At 37.8% G+C, this 16,082-nt stretch overlaps 1 protein-coding gene across 1 annotated transcript in view; it reads right to left on the bottom strand.

The window, feature by feature from the left end:
• The window catches only part of bmpr1ba (bone morphogenetic protein receptor, type IBa), a 117,509-nt gene that overhangs the window by 38,629 nt on the left and 62,798 nt on the right, over positions 1–16,082 (bottom strand). Inside the window, exon 4 of the mRNA XM_079815879.1 lies at positions 2,045–2,268. Within this exon, the coding sequence (XP_079672005.1) occupies positions 2,045–2,123 (79 nt within the window). The 5' untranslated portion in view covers positions 2,124–2,268. The remainder of the gene's footprint in view (positions 1–2,044; positions 2,269–16,082) is intronic.

Genomic DNA, 16,082 nt, shown 5'->3' with positions numbered 1-16,082 from the left:
TTTTGGGCCGTCACTGGCCAATGAAATGGATGCAATTGAGTCCAGATCTTCTGCCGTCAGTCTGAAGGTCTGGCTACGCAAGACTAGTCTGAGGTGGTCTTCCAGGCCTAACCAACTTCTCAATATTGTTTTTATTAGTTTTATAAGAACAACAAAGGTAAACAAACATGTTCTCCCCCCAAAACAGGCCAAATCAACTTGACCAAGATGGCCTATTGTCAGTCCAGCTCATCAATCATCTAGATCAGCCAGGCCCAGGACCAACCAATGAGCACAAGCTATAAACTATTACAATACCAAAATGTATGGCTGTCATAATAAGCACTTCTCATTACAAGTTTAGGAAGATGGTTCCCTCTGAAATCAGCAGCACATATACTTATTTAATGAAATTGATTTGATAATTGCAATAAGCCATATTGTGATTTTGGTTTTACTTCCACTAATCGTGCAGCCCTAGTAGTTTCCACAAGTGGCACACAAATATATGATGTCCTTGTCAAAAGTGCAGACAGGATGTACTCATCACAGACAGACACTCTGGTGGACATGCGTGAGTTTGTGTGGCGGCAGTAGGAGTGACGTGAAGGAGTGATGCAGAGGGTGAGATGCTGTGGACTGTAAATAAAGTTTGACAGAGACACAGCAGGCTCCTCTGCACTCGGTGGACAACAGATGAGTTCATTGTGCGTCTGGGTGGTGGGAGACAGGTCTGGACCGTGTCTGAAGGATATTATGGGATGTGAAATGATGGAAACGGCTTCACTCTCTCTTTACCGCTCAGGAGGAGAAAGAGACGTGAATATAAGTGTGCACACAGGCTAACACAAAAAGGATAAGAGCAGTCAAGTCAATTTCCTTCACTAGCTTAGATAAAGTTAAGATTAGTAAAGTTTATGTAAATAACAATTTGACTAAAATACAGTGGAGAATATGGACACTTAAATTACACTTATAAATGGCTAACAGACATTGCATTAGATAATTATAATTAAATTATAACTATTAATGTTTAAATCATATTTATAATTTAATCATCAAATTAAAATTTAAAAATGCAATATAATTTAATAAAATGTAAGTTATAAAATTCTATATTTAATTTATATTATAAATACCAATAAATTATAATATTATTTAAACACCAATGTTATATTGTATTTATATTTAATTATTCATATTATTTAATTTATTAAATGTTAATTAAATATATAAAAATTTATTACAGCAAATTCAAAAATAAGTTTCTTTCAATACGCAATTATACCTATTTCTGGAAGGCAAAATGATTGGTTATTAACATAACAAAAACATGTCTGTCTAGAAAACACAAAAAACAAACAAGAGTGTTAGAGAAAGAGAGTCTGTTGTATGAATTAAACACTGAGTGATTTCAAAGCTGGACCTCCAACTGTGTGTAAAACAAGTGTTAGGCAGCTGAGAGGCTTATACCAAACTACAAAACGAGAAACACACACAGCAACACCTGGCTGACCATTTGGTACACCATCACTATGAGGTTTGTATAAGCCAACATACAGAACACCATAAAGCATATATACACACTAACAAAGACAAATCACAGATAAGATCTCTTTAATCTCAATAATTTCTCCTATACAGGACTGTAATCATCATAGACATTAATGATCAATTTTTAAGTTCATTCCTCTCCCCAATCTAGCATATTTGATTGCCCCTATATACAAATGAGACTAAAAGGTCACTGAATTGACCTGCTTCTTAAATGTTTCTCCAAAGAAAAAGACCCCAGTTTTTTAATGCGTCTCCTACAATAACCCAAAATGTATCTTAATAATGTGTCTGCAATGAACAATCAGAGAACTCAATATGAACCCAAGGAAGTATAGAAAAAAAACATCTTGATGAGCATCTAACTTCATGAAAATATCCTGAGCTATAAAATAGCAACATCTGACTGAATGTGAATGTGTGTGGCGATCCGTAGCGCAGAAACCAGCTGCATTACAAATCCTGCATTAGAAACACGCAGTCACTAAATTTTCTGAAGGTTGACACTCACCCAAGTTCTCCTCCACGAGTCCCAGAAGTCCAATGACCAGCAAGCAGACCCAACGCAAGCAAGTCCTCAAGAGATCCATCTTCCGTGTGCGCAACTCCAGCGAGCGAGTGAATCCCTCAGCTGTCTGCTCAACACACTCTTGAGTGTGTGTGTGTATGTGTGTCCTCTACAGAATGTGAGAAACTGCACACCCCACAGCAGTCTCAATCACAGCTTCACACTGACTGCCCAGCGAGAGAGAGAGAGAGAGAGAGAGAGGGGAGGGGAGGGGATTATTCACAGTCCTACACACAGTAGCCTCAGTGTAGTTGGGCCAAACCCCGCCCCCACTTTAAGACCACGCACCCATATTTTCAACCCCCCCCCTCCCTTTGCCTTTTTTAACCAAACACACCAGTTGCATGGAATAGTAGCATACTGTGTGCGGCATACTACTGTGCAGTATTAAACTTCTTTTTGTGTGTGTGTGAAAAATGTCTTAAACCCTGAAGTGTCAGCAGACACCGTGTCAAATAGACTCTCCCCTGTGAAGGCCTCCTTCGCTTCACTTTCCCTCTGTACAGATAAAAACATTATCAAAATGATTCCCGTTCACATGGATCTGCGAAAACGACAAAGAAACGTTGTATTATGCGTGTCAGACAAGTCATTTGGCGGTCATTTTACAAAGAAAAACTATTATGTGCATGGCGTCACCATTCTCACAGATTCATGTTTTTGTACGTTTACACGAAGATGATAACGCTATTGTTTACGGCTGGGTAAAAAAAAAAATTATTTCTTGATTTTAAATCATTCTCATTTTTACGAAACCGATATCGATTCTTAAATCCCAAGAATCAATTAGTCGTCCTGTTTTCAGTTGATGAATGAACTGCGCATCGTAGCGCCTCCCATCCATTAAATCGCAATAATCTTTGGGCTTTGTTACTATTGATATGACACAAAGTCTCAAAAAATTCAAAAACATAAATACCATTTTGGCGCTGTGCCGTGAGATCGCTCTGGCGCAGCTCAGCTCAAGAGAAGCGGAGGCGCACGTGAACTCATCCGCTTTAATACCAGTTACAACGCAAAATAAACATGAATGAGTATCTGAAAGTGTGTTAAAAGATACCGTACAACTTGCCGAAATCCGTATCATGTCATGGATTTACTCAATCAATGTTTCAACCGCAGAAAGACGTCAGTTTGTAAACAATGTCATGTAACGTCACATTTACTTCTTATACAGTATTTTCATAAACTTGTTAGTCAGCTAGAAAAATGTACTTTTGAGAGGAGTATTTTGTTAAATATATGCACCATATCACCAGTGTTGGGAAGGATACTTTCAAAATGAATTTCGTTACAGAATACATGCCCAGTAGGGATGTGACGGTGAGGAAATTTCCCCACCGGTTAATTGATGTGTGACAACACCGGTAATACCGGTATCACCGGCGGAGGCTTTTAAATCACTAATTCTATCTAACCGAAAGTAACATGCACACGACCGCTCTGAACTGAAAACGCGTCAGTGCGCACACACCGTGAATGACAGCTCGTCTGTAAATGCGCGCTCTGTGAGGCCATGGGTGCGTCTCAATCAGTTCCCTAGTTCAGTAGTCAGGGCACTGATCAAGCATTGATCAGTCTATGATTGAGATGCACGCCATGAATGAATAACAGTTCCACCGTAAAGCCTTGTTTATACTCGGTGCGTGTGGCAAAAATAAATGCGCGCAGTCAGCGTAGCGCGGAGGCTCGCACTGCGGAGCCAGGCGAAAGTAAACAATGCGCGCTCTGTGCGGCCGTGCACATTTTACTTTCGGTTTGAATTAGCGCCAATTCGGCTGCGGGTTGCTTGAATTGTGGGTTCATTAGCCTATTATTTTTAATGAAAAACACAACAACAAAACAAATGACAAACTCCCTTAAATAGGAGCTTTTACGTTTCGCTTTGAAACCAGATCTTCCGCGATCATCTCCGTCAGCTCCTCACTCTTAAATCTGATGAATGACTCCTGCCGCTGCCGAGACTCACGGTCGGATCCTGCTTTATTAAGCAGATACAGTTCAGTTTTTATTTGTATTGTCTGTTCTCTAACTGAACTAAATTATTTTATTACTATAAAAAAATCAAAAAGACGGTGGGCGGTGCCACGGTGGGCAAGTGATGTAACCGGTGTTGAGTCTGGACACCGGTAACACCGGCAACACCGACTATCGTAGCAAGCCTAATGCCCAGAAATGTAATTTGTAACATATTCCGTTAGGTTACTCAATCTGAGTAACTTGGATTACTTCCACTAGGGTTGTGCCGATGATGGCTGACCGACATCACAATGGAGTGCCGCCCCCCGTTGCGAGTCTTGCGCGAGCGACACACACTAATCCTAGTCTATTCTATAGTTAACCTAAAAACGTTGCACTGCAGGGATTGCTCTATAAATTAAAGTGAGAATATAACTAATGCATATGTTATTTTAAATATTGTAGTCTATGCCAGAGACGTGACATGTCTGTGAAAATACCGTGTCAGGCAGGCTACACAAATATTGATCTTGACATTGTTAGCCTCTTGCCTTACACTATGAATTTAACTTAAAATATTTGATTTTGTTCAAGAAAACAGTTCTTATTAGTGAATTATTAGTATACAAGCCTATAGTGTCTCATGAGATCGTGCTCATTGTCAAACAAAACTTTTGCTCATGCGCTGAAGCGGTAGTTTAAGATAAACCCAGACTTCAGCGAACTTCAAATAACTCTTATTACTTTTAAAGACAATTTGCCTTAGCCATAATGTCAAATCAAATGAAAGGATGAAGGTGATTCTGATAACACACATTTATTAAAACACAGAAGAACAACAAATCAAGAACAAGAAAACGGGAACAACACTCGGGATTTACCAGCACAATTCACTTTTTGTTGTGCAAAGCATAGCATAGGCTACAAAATAAATTATGTAATTGAAATATTGTAAGGTGGTTGTATGAACTACACGAAAGAACGTTTAAAGAACAATATGTAAAATCAAAATTGATCAGCTCCATAATGGATTGTGAAAAGTGCGTGTAACCTATTGGAAAGACAGTAATTAGTTGGGTGGGTAAAATAACAAAATTATAGTTTTTGAGTAAAAAATAAAATGTATGTAAATAGATATAGTAAAATAAAAATGAAAGTGCACAACTCTTCTCAAGTGGAAGAAACTTACTTTAGATGGACAATAACAATCGCTCTTCCATTAATTTAATATTTTCACTGTAAAGCTGCTTTGAAACTATCTGTGTTTTGTAAAAAGCGATATATAAATGAAGGTGACTTGACTCGACTTATGTTTTGGCAGCCTGATCATAGTTAAAGCGTTAGAATTCTATTAAAGATGGCAGGTTAAGTACATTGCACTGTGGGATACAGTATTCCAGTCTTTTTATACCGTACATTCTGGCAAATATCGTCTGGGTCAGTCTGCATACTGTGCATACTACAAAAATAGTATGCATAGTAGTAAGATAGTAAGCTATTTCAAACAGCCACTATTTCATGCTTGTGATTTGATTGACAGCTCAATGCAAATAGAAATGGATGGTTGATTAACATTTAAAACTACAGGAACACACACCACAATAGAATTGTTTCTGCAGTTAATGGTACTACAATAAAAATGCAGAACGGCCTGTGCAGACCAGAACAATCCAAACACTTCAAGAAAGGAGAGAGAGAGCCAACTAAAACTAATAAACAAGCAAAACAAAGAGAAAGTGAGGTCAAACAAATGAACACGGCTGCCTCTTACTGAGGCTTCTGGATAACCAATCAACCAGTAAATCTGTGAAACACACACACACTTCTGCCAAACATAACGAGCTGTGATGGAGGTCATCTTTAAGCTTTGACCTTTGACTCTTCTTCCAATTTGTACTAGGTTGACCTTTAACACATATCAAACCCAGTCCAAATGAAGCTGGAACAAAACAAAATCCTTCTTAAGCAAGAAAAAACACGCAAGTTTTGTTCTTACATAGGCCACATACTCATTCATTTTAAATATGGCTGTCACTCTTCTTCTAGACACTTCATCTTGTTCTGTACGCAGAGTTCAGTTATCAACTAGAGTGACAACCAAACTCACTTTAAAAAATGCCTCTGCACTCAATTGGATAGACCTACAACCAATCAGAGCAACGGAGCAAGTGATGTCCGTTGAGTGACGCATAGTTGTCAACAGAACTCAACTGCACGCACACTGGAAAGAAGTAGAAAAAGAAGAAGAAGAAGAAGAAGAGGAGTGTAAACGATCTTTGCCGGTGTTATAAAAAAGAATTTAAGGATACACGGAGTATACCAACACGATCATCATTTTTTAGAGAAATAGTAAAGGTGAATGCATATACGAACAAGTTCTCCGTTTAGTAAACAAATTCACGCTCTTTGGTGACGTGGATTATTACTAGGGCTGGGTAAAAAAAAATATTGATTTCTCGATTTTAATCGATTCTCACTTTTACAAAACAATATCGATTCTTAAATCCCAAGAATCGATTAGTCATCCTGTTTTCAGTTAAAGGGTAACTAAACCCCAGCTCAGAGCTTAACTCCACCCACTGGCAATTTTCAAAAAATGCTGGAAAAGTGGGCAGAGCCCGGCGGACACAGAGGGGACGAACCGAGGGCGGGGCTGAGCGGAGGGCGTGCACCTGAGACCCGCAGTGACGGATTGATTGACAGCTGTCAGACTCGCGAGTCGCAAAGATGGAGAATGACTGGAGTGACGCCAGCTTTGCAACAGAGCGGTCATTCTCCTACCTTCACCTGAAGTGGAGGAGGGTGGATTGTCTGTAACAGACACAAACCCGGAGCCTTATCAATGCGAGCCGCTGGCTCAAACTGCGTTAACTCCCGATGCCGACGATGCTAGTGAAGCAGCAGCGCAAGAGAACTGACCTAATCTATCTGCGTCCGCGGCAACCACTTGCGTGTCAGGGTTTGAAAGCGCGTCTCATGTATGAAAATTATCTGTACACATGACGGCCGGCAATAATATCGCAAGAAAAGCCTGACGTGTACTGACAACTGCATTATTTAACAGTATTTTCTTCAATACAATGTTAAAGCAAGTGTCAAGTGAGTTTCATTCATAATGTTTACTTCATGTAACATGACAGTTCATACTGGAGTGAAGCCGTTCTCATCATGTGATTGGGGGAAACATTTCTGAGGGCGTGGTGAGCTCGTGCCAGGGGCGCGGATAGTGAGCCGTTGGAAGAGCCATCCTACGTCACGATGTACCACAACGTCCAATAGGAAAATTCAACTGCAGTAGCCACCGTTCAACCTTAAGAGGGCAGCACTTTGGCGGTTTTACACCATATTTTATAGAATTAAAACACTTTATACTCAAATGTCAAAACATTTACTCGAATCAATGAACAGCATTAATAAAGCCCCAGTATTACAGATCATTAACTAAAAAAAGTTGGTTTAGGGTTTAGTTACCCTTTAATGAATGAAATAAACATTGTAGCGTGCCTCCCATCCAATAAATCACAATAATCTTTGTGCTTTATTAGGCTACTATTGATATGAAAGTCTCAGATTTCCAATTACGTCTATTTTTGTACGAAATTCAAAAGATCGTTCTGCCGCAGCTCAGCTCAAGAGAACCGGCAGCGCGGAGCAAACATGAAAGGATCTTCTCTTCCGCCTTATACCAGTAAAACCGCGAAATAAACATGAATGAGCATTTGAAAGTGTGTTAAAAGACACAGGACAACTTACCGAAATCCGTATCATGTCACATAGAATCGCTCAATCAGTGTTTCAACCGCAGAAAGATGCAAGTAAAACGGCTTGTCATGTAACGTCACATTTACCTCAGAAAAACCATATCCAGTGTCCATAAACTCATTAGACAGCTAGAAAAATTTACTCTAGAGATGAGCATTTTGCTAAATATATGCACCACATTACATAGGATATTCATTGTCAATGTTCTTCAATATTTAATGCATGTATGTATGAATAAATCTGGCACGTTTTTATGACAGCCACCATTTAAATGTTTACATTTCAAAAAACTAATTGGAGTAGAATTATGATTATGTAATTGTAAAGTTAATATTATAACTATTATTATTTAAAAAATATATATATATTGTGTCATTTAAGTGTTTGTATACAAATCTGTTCATTTTTACCTTCAATATTAGTAGGCTAATGTAGTATCAACTGACTCCCATAGTTTACAACATTAGTTCAGAAATTTGTTTTCCTTGAGAACATTTTCCATGTATTAGTGCTGGGCGGTATGACCAAAAATTTGTATCACGGTATTTTTCAAAATTATATCGGTTTCGCAGTATATGACTGTATTTTTTTCCCCCATGCATGACCGGGTGTTAACCACATTTTAGAATGCCCTATTTTACGGTCATGACGAGTGAATATTGTAGAAAAATTCCACACTAGAATTGTGGGGAGACAACAACCAATAAAACACATGCAACACACTCATTACAGGCACATGCACATTAAAATATGACCATGGAGATAGAAGAAAAAAAAAAAAAAAAAGAGAAACCTTAAGCATTTTAAAACAAAAATAAATACCGGTATTCGGTATGAACCGGTGTACCGCCCAGCACTAGCATGTTTTATACCTGATACAGATCCAAAATAATCGATATTGAATTGAAACTAATCGAAAATCGAATCGAAAGCTTGTGAATCGAAATCGAATGCTTGGGAATCGAAATCGAATCGAATTGTGAAATTTGTGTCAATACCCAGCCCTAATGATTACTGTTGATCATCTGTCCATCATCGTATAAAGCAGCTCTCAAGTCCAGACCAAACTTCCCGACCTCAAATGTTGTGGGCGGGGCTAAGTTCGGCTGGCATCCAGGCTAAAAAAAAAAAAATCATGTTCCGGGGGGTAAATCTGCATTTTTTGGCGGGGTTCCCCTGCTAAAATTCACATTTCCAGGGATAAATATCACATTATTGGGGTCGCTTCAACCCGCGGACAGTGTTAAACCTCTCGAGTCGGTCAGTGCCATCAGTACCAGGAGACACAAATAACTCTGTCGTTTTTTTTATCATTCAGGCAAGTGTTATACATCATTATAATCTGTTAAATTTCTTCTTTTTTTTTGTTTACAGTCACAAAAACATGTTTTGCTTTATGAAAAATAAAGAAAACAAACATGATGCGCGATCTGCAGCCTCTCTCTCAAAGACTTTCATTCAGATAGTCTTCAGAAAAGGACCTCTAGCTTAGTGAATACTTGTCTCACAAACATGAGACATATGTCTAAAGAAACGCTGAAATGTCAGGTTTTAAATAATGTAAACCAAATCGAAAACAAATATTCTGTGTTTATGTAATCTGTTCGAAAAGAGTGTGATGTCAGTCACCCGAGAGCCTCTTCTTTATCCGGTAATGCGACCACGCCCATGGAGCGCGTGTTCTGAGATTCAAATACTGACGATCCAGAGTCGACGCCCACACATCAACTCATACAAACATCTAGTGAAGCGCTGTAACGTTACTTCAGCTACATCGTTTTAAGACGCGTCAAGGAATAATCCTGGATTTATTCTCCTCATGAAAAGCTGTTCATTTCTAAGAGCAACGGATTCCGCCGCTGATTGTAAGGTAGGCTTTATTCTATTCTGATTGTAAGGTAGGCTTTATTCTGTTAAGTTTATTCTGTTAGCATCTGTGAATATTAAACGCAAAAAGACTGTTTAAATATGAATCCTGCTGCATGTCATACACGCAAGACTGTTTAGACAAGATTTGTTTGGCTTGGTTTGGACAGATTATAACGTGTTTATTGTAAAAGAGCCTAGTGTCACATCAATAAAGCTTTTACGTGCAAATGTCTGCTCAGATGCTATAAATATAGTACCAGTCAAACGTATTTTTCTTCATATTGATGTTTAAATATTATAGCCTAATGTTATTTTTTTTTATATTTAATATCAAAGTTTGTCAGAAATGATTCTGGAGTTTTGTTTTGTAGAAAGCGATTTTTGTTTTGTTTCGTAGAAAGTGATTTTTTTGTAGAAAGTGAATTGCTTTCTTTAAAGTGAATTTCGTTTTGTATAAATTGTATCTTAATTTTTTATTATTTAATTGTTTAGCATGAGACTACTTTCAAAAACAAAAAAAGTACAAAAAAATTTATAAAAAATGCTCTTAGTCATTTTTGTCTTGTTTCTGGTCTAAATATTTGAACATTCATGCATTTACTAGATAAGTACAATTTTCAACTAAATAAGAGGAGCATTTTTTGCAGTGTAGTCATATTTTGATCATTTAAAATATAATAGGCCTTTGTTGACTACATTCTAAATAAATGATTCTGGAGTTTTGTTTTGTAGAAAGTGGATTTTTTTGTAGAAAGTGAATTGCTTTCTTTATAGTGAATTTCGTTTTTTATAAATTGTATCTTATTTTAGTTATTTATTATTTAATTTTTTTGCATGAGACTACTTTCAAAAACAAAAAATAGTACAAAATTGCTCTTAGAAATTTGTGTCTTGTTTCTAGTCTAATTATTTAAACATTCTTAAATCAAGATGCATTTACTACAGGGAGTGCAGAATTATTAGGCACATTGATTTTCTGATCATATTTTTTTTCCAGGCACATTTGACCAATTCCAAACCACAGTAATCCTAATAACTACTATTGATTTAGTATTTAATAATGTATAAGTGATATATAATTGTTCATGAAGGCTAGAAATGAAAATCACCTTATATTCAGGTGTGCAGAATTATTAGGCATGTTTTCTTTTACAGATAAATTGAGCCAAAAAAGAGATTTAACTCAGACTGAAAAGTCAAAAAGTATTAAATGCCCATGAGAAGGATGCAATACTAATGCAATACTAGACATTGCAGTTAAGGCATGACCATTGGACAGTGAAATGCTCGTTGGGTCAGCAGGATCTGACAAAAACAGGTGGTGAAGAAAAGACACCTGTTAACTGCAAAAGAATTAAGTATTAAGGTGAAGAGTTAAGTGTGAAACCATCAGGAACCCTTTAGTCTCCAGCGCCACCATTTTCCAGAGCTGCAACCTACCTGGAGTCTCCAGAAGTGAAGGTGTCAGGATCTCAGAGACTTCAGTTAGGTAAAGAATCCTAAAAAATGACCCCCACTAGATAAGAATCACAAGCTGAAGTGTTGTAAAATACATGAAGAAGGTTTTTTTATAGGCTTTATGGACAGATAGGTTGAGAGTGACTCTTGAAGGACTCTGAAGAATCTGGCAGGACGTTTTGGGAGTTCATTTTTAGTCCATCTCTGCAAAACGGACTTCAGGATGGACTAAAATGAACTCCCAAAACGTACTGCCAGATTCTGGAAGATGAATTCTTCAAACAGTGGTACTAGAGGATGTGGTGCTGGTCCTTCAAGAGTCATTCTCAACCTATCTGTCCATAAAGCCTATAAAAAAACCTTCTTCATGTATTTTACAACACTTCAGCTTGTGATTCTTATCTAGTGGGGGTCATTTTTTAGGATTCTTTACCTAACTGAAGTCTCTGAGATCCTGACACCTTGCACTTCTGGAGACTCCAGGTAGGTTGCAGCTCTGGAAAATGGTGGCGCTGGAGACTAAAGGGTTCCTGATGGTTTCACCCTTAATTCTTCACCTTAATTCTTAATTATTTTGCAGTTAACAGGTAGGGTTGGGCATCGTTTTCATTTGAACGATTCTGATTCCGATTCCGATTCTTAGTTTCGATTACGGTTCTTTTCGATTCTCGATTCCGATTCTTTGAGGGGTGGAGTCACAACATGTCACAGGCTCATTTCACAGAGGAAAATTGTATTTTGATTCAATAATGAGTTTTAGTTTTGGGACTTTCTCCGCTGGCATTTTCACTTGCTTTGCTGCAAAGGTGAATGGAGTTCCACACCGAGTCCCGGTTTAACAATAGCATTAACAGCAGTCATTAGGACTGCTACTAGCGTGGGCAATTTGCGTATAGCTACATTTATCTAGGGGGAAAAATTATTTCAGTAACGTTGTTGTTCACCACAATTCGCAATTTGGTCAAGGGGTTTACACTACAATCACTTACCTGATTATGATGAGGTGGGATAATGTTAGTTCACCCTGAAATGAAAATAAAGCCATCTTTTACTCACCCAGCTGTACAGTTCAAATGCGCGTGTTCCAGTGTGTGCGCACTCCAAGCCGCAGTAGCCTCGTGCAATATTGTCATGACAACCGGTACACAATATTCACTTAAGGAGGTTATATTATTAGTATTATTTCTTATCATATACGTTATAGAAAAGACGAGAATCGCGTTTTTTTCTATTGAGCTTGATTTCTCAAAATGGTGTGTGTGTGTGTGTGTGTGTGTGTGTGTGTGTGTGTGTGTGTGTGTGTGTGTGTGTGTGTGTGTGTGTGTGTGTGCTTATCGTGGGTGCAATGACAACAGTGCGAGTTATTATAGTAGGCATGAGCGCCGGCGGCTGCTGACAGCTCATGTAACTTACACAGAGGAGCGCGCTCAGAATAACGGCCGAGCTCAGTGTTTTGACTGAATAATACGGTTTCTTTCTCGCAAAACCTATAGTGTGCCCACTGAACACTTTCCATATGGCGCGCGTCTCCCTGTATCGTTGCGTGATACATTTGTTTACTTTTTGTAATGTTTTAGCTGATCGCCATTCACTGCCATAATAGGAAGGAGCGCGTGCAGGAACAGTATTTTAAATGTCATAGGACATAGGGCACTGGGACAACATCAGGGTAAGTAAAAGAAGGCTTTATTTTAATTTCAGGGTGAACTATCCCTTTAATAACGTTGGTTAGCGCAGGGTTGCCCGAGGGACAGACCTGCGCAGCATTTCAAACACGCTACACTCGTTAATTTATAGCTACACCACATATTTGTAGTGCATCCTCCCGTGCAAGAAATAAGTTTGTCATGTGTTGCACTGTGCCGACCCAGGTTTTTTTTTTTTTTTGTGAAATAAAGCCACACTTTTGAGCGCCGCTTACCGTGCTCCATGGCTGCAACAGAACAAACGGGCGCGGCAAGCACTTCCGAAAACTTGCACGTTTGGAACCGATGATCGGAATCGAAAACAAAATTTCTAAACGATTCCAATGGCATCGTTATTTTTTAAACGGTTCCAAGTTGGAACCGGTTCTCGATGCCCAACCCTATTAACAGGTGTCTTTTCTTCACCACCTGTTTTTGTCAGATCCTGCTGACCCAACGAGCATTTCACTGTCCAATGGTCATGCCTTAACTGCAATGTCTAGTATTGCATTAGTATTGCATCCTTCTCATGGGCATTTAATACTTTTTGACTTTTCAGTCTGAGTTAAATCTCTTTTTTGGCTCAATTTATCTGTAAAAGAAAACCTGCCTAATAATTCTGCACACCTGAATATAAGGTGATTTTCATTTCCAGCCTTCATGAACAATTATATATCACTTATACATTATTAAATACTAAATCAATAGTAGTTATTAGGATTACTGTGGTTTGGAATTGGTCAAATGTGCCTGGAAAAAAAATATGATCAGAAAATCAACGTGCCTAATAATTCTGCACTCCCTGTAGATAAGTACAATATATATAATATATGTCCTTTGTCCTGTTGCTCTCAGTCACACACCTGGGGCCCGTTCTTCGTACCTCGCTTAATACATCTAAGATGATTTGACAGATCCCAGATCTTTTAATCGTGATAACTGATGTCTGGCTAATTTGGTTCTTCAAATGAATTTGCGGATTGGATTAAAATATCTGGATTAAATGATCTAAGATTACAGAGCGTTCTTTTTTCCCCTGAAGAGGGCAGATGCATCGATACTCGAAACCACGATCAGCAATGCAGCGATTGGCTGGCATCAAGACAGCAACGTAATGACATCATATAATTAAAAAGCCACCTGGCAAAAAACTTGACAAATTACACAAAAAAAACCCACGAATTTCTGAACCTTTATAAGGAAACAGCTAAACGACCAAACCAACATAAAAGTTATAATAGATAAATGTTTTTTTTTTTTTTAACATGATTACCAATTATTTATATTCACGATTTTATACAGTATTTGTACACCCTTTACATTTGTATTTCAATGTTGTAATTTAATTTTTAATTCAATTTGGAGCAGATTTGTAACGAGACCGTATTAAAGTTTCAAGGGTCAAGATCAAATTATCTGCATCTCTTGCGCTGCATCAAGCCATCCCATAATATCTGTGATCACTTAAATTAATGCACGGCTCAGAGTAACTGTACAACATGTGTGTAAACCTCCAATAAAATTATAAAGTAATTCCATCACAAATAAATCGCTCAATCAAGTGGCTGTGTCAATATTATTACATACATTCTCATATATAAAATATAACATTTTTATATTATCATTATTATTATTTAAAATTATTATTATTGCCCCTGGTTCAGTAATGAACTATTGTATTAAAGTAGCAGTGGCTGGGACAGATTTTAAGTATCACCTCAAGATGCAATCTAATCCTGTTTACATGAAATAAGCCGCTCATGAGCAGGTTTAAGCTTACGGACCTGTTGCTATGACAGCAAGTCCAGGATGAGCGTCGAAGAACCAAACAATCCGAGATCATGTCAAATCGTCAACAATCAAATCCAGCTAACTGAGTTAGCGACGTACGAAGAACAGGCCCCTGAATTAAGCTAATTTATTATGCAGGTCATTATGTGGGCTATTCTGTTCTTTTGTCCTCTCAGGTGATATCCATCATTATTCATTAAATATCACGCCTCCTCGCATACGGGCTTTGTGTAGAAAAACTGTCTTTTACTGTTCTTTTATGGTCACAGTAATACATATTTTGTTATTTTGAATGTATAATATATGTGTTTACTTGGGCTTACATGTGTTTTATTGAACTTAAATACATGTTTATTGGCGAAAACGCATGCGCAGGTTACTTTAAGTGCGCAACCGAGCGGGGTTTAGAACAATGAAAAGCCCTAGATTGTGACAACACGGCAATCAAACTAATATCTTCGAATTGTCTTGTCTTGTTTTTTCAGTCTCAAATACATTCTTCTATCAATATACAATATCTTGACTTCATAAGGTATTAAGACAAATCTGCCAGAAAATAAACTTTATTCAAATGAAAAACATGATTTTCCTTCATAAATCATTCCCTTCAGATAAAATCAAATCCCACTCTAATTTTTCGTTTGTTTAAATATCCCATTTCACTAGTCAATATATCCAAAAACAGAGGAAAAATAGTTTTTAAACACCATTTCGTGTATTAGTGTTCGATTCCAGTTTTTTTTTTTTTTTTTACATGAAAACAGGGTCAGGAATAATACAAGATTGCAGTCATTATAACACACTAAATGTTTTTGTCCCCCTGATACAAAGCTTTAAATTCCTCAAACAAACAAAACAACACACTTCTAGCGTGTCTGTCCAAATTAGTCAAATTTAGCAATGACATTACCTCGAAAGAGAAGCCTCAACGTTGTTACCTAGTTGTTGCCAATACATCATTTTACACAGGTAAAAGTCACGAAAAACAGCGGTGTGTGTCGACAGAATTAAATAAACAAGAAGTAAAGAAATGTATAAATGAATTTCACAAATTCTCACTTCATTTCATTCACTCCTTGCTGATATAGTTAACTAAACTGCCGTGCTCTATATAGAGAATGAGTGAACAAGTCAACAACAAGTGTAGATTCCTGTGCTGGAGTCGAACCCAACTCTAGGGCTATTCAGAGTCGAGGAATCAACTTTTTTGGAGTCGAATCCCCACCAGTAATCTTGTGTAACTTTAAAATGTAGGGAGGAAGCTTAGGGATTTGAGCAGAACTACAGTTTTTGCATTTATTTTATGTCTGTGTATGATGATTAAGTGACAAATCCAATGCATTTAATCAGCAAACACACAATCCCCACTAAAGCCATAATGGCAAAGACACCCTGACTAACACCAGCCAATTCGTTCCATCTGTTACCCGGCCCACACTACAAACTCATCATCCAAA

The sequence above is a fragment of the Gobio gobio genome, assembly GCF_949357685.1.
Source record: "Gobio gobio genome assembly, chromosome: 4".
Classification (NCBI taxonomy): Eukaryota; Metazoa; Chordata; class Actinopteri; order Cypriniformes; family Gobionidae; genus Gobio; species Gobio gobio.
This window is presented reverse-complemented; position numbering and strand designations above follow the sequence as displayed.